Below are 3759 nucleotides of genomic sequence, written 5' to 3'. Positions count from 1 at the left end.
GTAAACATTAAAGCATACTTTGGGCTTGCTAACTTAAAAGGCAAATGGGTGGTGTCGCGTCCACAGCCGCTCTATTTGACCACATTGCAGAGGTACACACGTGCAGGACGGTGATTCTGCAGCTAAGGGTACCTCCTCCCTGAAACTGCACCCCGGCCCTTCTCCCCACCCCTTCCATTCTGAGGGTGACGCCTTCACCTGGGCTCTCTTAAAATCCTGCTATTTGTGTGCAAATGCGAGTTCAAATTTCTCCCTGAAACACTGGTGGGGGGACACTATGCACCCTCAGCTTTAAATGTCACCCTGATTTCCTATATATTCCCTCCTCCAACCTACAACCCCCCTCTCCCCCACCCGACCCCCACCACCCCCATCCCCAGCCTCCTGTCCTTCCCATTCCAGGTGCTCCGGGTGCTAGCAAAGCTGGGGTGGGCGGCGCCGGGCAAGGTCTGGAGACTGCGAGGACCCAGCTGCCAGGCGCATTGTGAAGTGGCCCGAGCGTCACAGGCTACCCGGGCCTCGGGACCGGGGGGCGGGGCGGGTGTCTGCAGCGTCCTCGGGAGGTCTCAGGCCCCTTGCGCAGACGCTGCGCGTGCCCAGAGGGAGGGATGGCAGGCTTCAGCCACTTCTCCCAGCCGCCCTACCGGGACCTCTGGGAACCCCCGCGGCCCGGCGGAGAACGAGAGTCCACGCAGCGGCTAGGCGGGCAGAGGTCCGGAGCCGACTCCACCGCGTGCTCCCGGGCCGGGAGTCCGGGTGCGGAGAGCGAAGCTGGGGCGTGCTGGCTGCACCCGCACTGTTCGTTCACCCCGCGGCCTCGCAGGCGCGGGTGCTCAAACTCACCGCGGGGCAGCCGAAGCCTGAGCGATGTGGCCCGCAGGCCCCTGGAACGCTCCAGGAAGCACCGGCCCCGCAGCAGGCGCCTGGAAGATGCCTGGGGAGAGACAGGAACCAAGCCCCGCCCGGCTTGGCAGCCGCAGACCCAACTGCCACCCCAGCGGCCGCAGCCCTGCCCGCATTACCCTCTGGCCCAGGGAGACTCGCCCCCGCCTTATCCCGGAGGAGCTGGCACTCCCCTGAGTGGCACATTCAGGGTAGAAAAGGCACAGGGTGGAGACCAGTGGGCAGTGCCACTCGGCAGACATCTAGGTCGCTGGTCGCCTTCCTCAGTTCCCTCGGAGCGGTCTTCTGTGCCCTCGCAAAAGTTCAGGAGGCACTCAGCCTGCGTGTGCGCCCAGAAGAGAGACAGCAGCGACCAGGTTGAGTCATTAGCCAGCCGGGACTCCCAGCCCTTGGCCTCCAGCAAAGAGATGCGGAGCCCGCACACCCAGGTCCTGAAGAGCAAGCTGGAAGAGGTGGTGGTGTCCTCCCAGGACCAGCAGATTGTGGCCCTGGTGCTGACCCGTCTCAAGAAGGCCCAGAGGATGCGGGAGCTGCAGCAGCAGGCGGCTAAGGCCTGGGAGGAGCTGAAGCGCTCGGATCAGAAGGTCCAGATGACCCTGGAGCAGGAGCGCCGGCTGCTGCTGCGGCAGAGCCAGGAGCAGTGGCAGGAGAAGGAGCAGCGCAAGACCCTCCAGAGCCCTGAGCAGCGCGGCCGGCGGCGGGACAGCCAGAGGAAGAACGTGCCCCCGGGGGAAAGCCGGTGGAAGGAGCAACCAGAGGACCAGGAGAGCCCGCGCCAGGAGAAGCTAGAGAAGGTGTGCGCCCAGGCAGAGCACCGAAAACAGTGCCAGGTGCGGCGCCTGCGGGAGCAGGAGAAGATGCTACGGAACCTCCGGGAGCAGCACAGCCTGCAGCTGCAGAGGAGGCTGGTGGAAGCCTGTCGCAAGAGGCACCTACATGCCGTGGAGGGCCAGAAGAAGGTCCAGGACACCAACCTGAGCTCCCTCATCAATTACCAGGCCCGGAAGGTCCTCATGGACTGCCAGGCCAAGGCTGAGGAGCTCCTTAGGCAGCTGTCCCTGGAACAAAGTTTCCAGCGGTCCCAGGAGATACACCAGGGCCTGAGGAAGGAGCGGCAACGCGAGCTGAGGGAGAAGGCCCAGAAGGAGGAAGAGCAGTTGCAGCAGGCCAGGTGGCGCGCAGGGGAGTCAGAGGAACAGAGGAAGATGCGCAAAAGAATTCTGGTGGAGCTGGCGGATGAGAAGATCCGACAGGCCAGGAGTCACGTGCACAAGACCACTAGGGACAAGGTGCAGCACCTCCGGGAGCTCAACCACCTGAGGGAGAAAAACCACCACATCCTGAAACTGAAAGCCGAGAAGGAGGAAAAGTGTCACATTGAGGGCATCAAGGAGGCCATTAAGAAAAAGGAGCAGAGGGTGCAGCACATTTCCCAAGGGAAAGACCCAAACTTCCAGGAGTTCCAGAAGCTCCCTCAGGCCTCCAGGAGAGAGGAGAGAGCGCCTGCCAACAGCTCCCTTGATCAGATGGTACTAGAGGCCCAGCTCCGTGCCTGTCAGCAGAACAGGGGTTACTGAGAACCAAGGACGCCTGGCTTACAGCGCGCAGCCAGAAGGAGATGTGGCAATGTGATTCCTTTTGTAATCTGATTATAATTGAACATTGATTTTTAAAAAGCATGTAAAATAGCTGCAATTTCCTCTCATGAACTGGTTTATTGATTCACTTGGATAGTTTAGAGGGTCGGGGAGAAAATTTTGGGAATTTCTATGAAAATGACTTCGCTTTGTGAATTTCAATTTGAATAGAAAATACTCATTTAGCTCTCAAGTAATCTTAGAAACACACAACAGGCACATTTTGGAGACACCAGAGAAAAATCTATAGTTAGGGATACAATTCTGTGATATGTCTTAAGTCTTTTCCTGTCCCAGAACTTATGAAAGGGTGAAGTATAAAGTACCCGTCATAAGAAATCTCCAAGACAAAAAGAAATTTTAAAAAGGGTGAAGTGGGAGGATTCCTGTGAACGAGTAGATTTGGGAACCCTGCATACTATATCCTCTCTTGGGAGTTCATAATGCACTTTAAAATTTTAAAGGCTCTGAAAAGACACTTATTTCTTTAATGCCCCTCCCCCCTTTTTTTCTCAGATAATTTCATGGAATTGATGTTCTGTGAAACATTTTTGGAAACAGCACTCTGTAGTTCTTATATGATTGTGAACTTCTTTGGCCTTCCCTCCCTGTGTTGATAGGAAGTGTTTATAATTCCATCAGCACTATGTCTTGACTGTTCCACCACAGCCAGGCCATCTGATATAGTTTGGCTGTGTCCCCACCCAAATCTCATCTTGAGCTGTAGCTCCCGTAATTCCCAGGTGTTGTAGGAGAGGCCTTGGGAGATAATTGAATCATGAGGGTGGGGTTTCCCCCATACTATTCTCATAGTAGTGAATAAGTCTAAAGAGATCTGACTGTTTTATAAGGGGAAACCCCTTTCACTTGATCTCATTCTCTCTTGTCTTTCACCTTCCACCATGATTGTAAGGCCTCCCCAGCCACATGGAATGAGTCCATTAAACCTCTTTCTCTGTATAAATTACCCACTCTTGGGTAAGTGTTTATCAGCAACGTGAAAACAGACTAATACATCATCTAAGAGCTCATTAGAATCTATTTGGTCTGCTTCTTTTTTTGGTCAGTCCTATCCAGTCTTACGAAATAAAATTCTATTGGAATCCTTCTCTTCCCCTCTATTTCTCCTCTGTCTCTTTTGGAGGAGGTATGTGATGTCATTCTGTCTTCCCACATTGTGTCTAATTAACCTAACCAGGCCCTGAGTCAATGACTAAGC

The 3759-nt window shown here is 55.0% G+C and overlaps 1 protein-coding gene across 1 annotated transcript; it reads left to right on the top strand.

Moving 5' to 3' along the window:
• The first annotated feature begins 568 nt into the window (after positions 1-568).
• Positions 569-2598, top strand: CCDC185 (coiled-coil domain containing 185). The gene is given in 1 exon segment (NM_001328280.1): positions 569-2598. A coding segment is annotated over 1 exon segment (1872 nt). The 5' UTR covers positions 569-608; the 3' UTR covers positions 2481-2598.
• The last annotated feature ends 1161 nt before the right edge of the window (positions 2599-3759 follow it).

Source organism: Pan troglodytes, chromosome 1 (genome assembly GCF_028858775.2).
Source record: "Pan troglodytes isolate AG18354 chromosome 1, NHGRI_mPanTro3-v2.0_pri, whole genome shotgun sequence".
Classification (NCBI taxonomy): Eukaryota; Metazoa; Chordata; class Mammalia; order Primates; family Hominidae; genus Pan; species Pan troglodytes.
The sequence above is the reverse complement of the archived record's forward strand: the minus strand, read 5'-3'. Positions and strand labels throughout refer to the sequence as shown.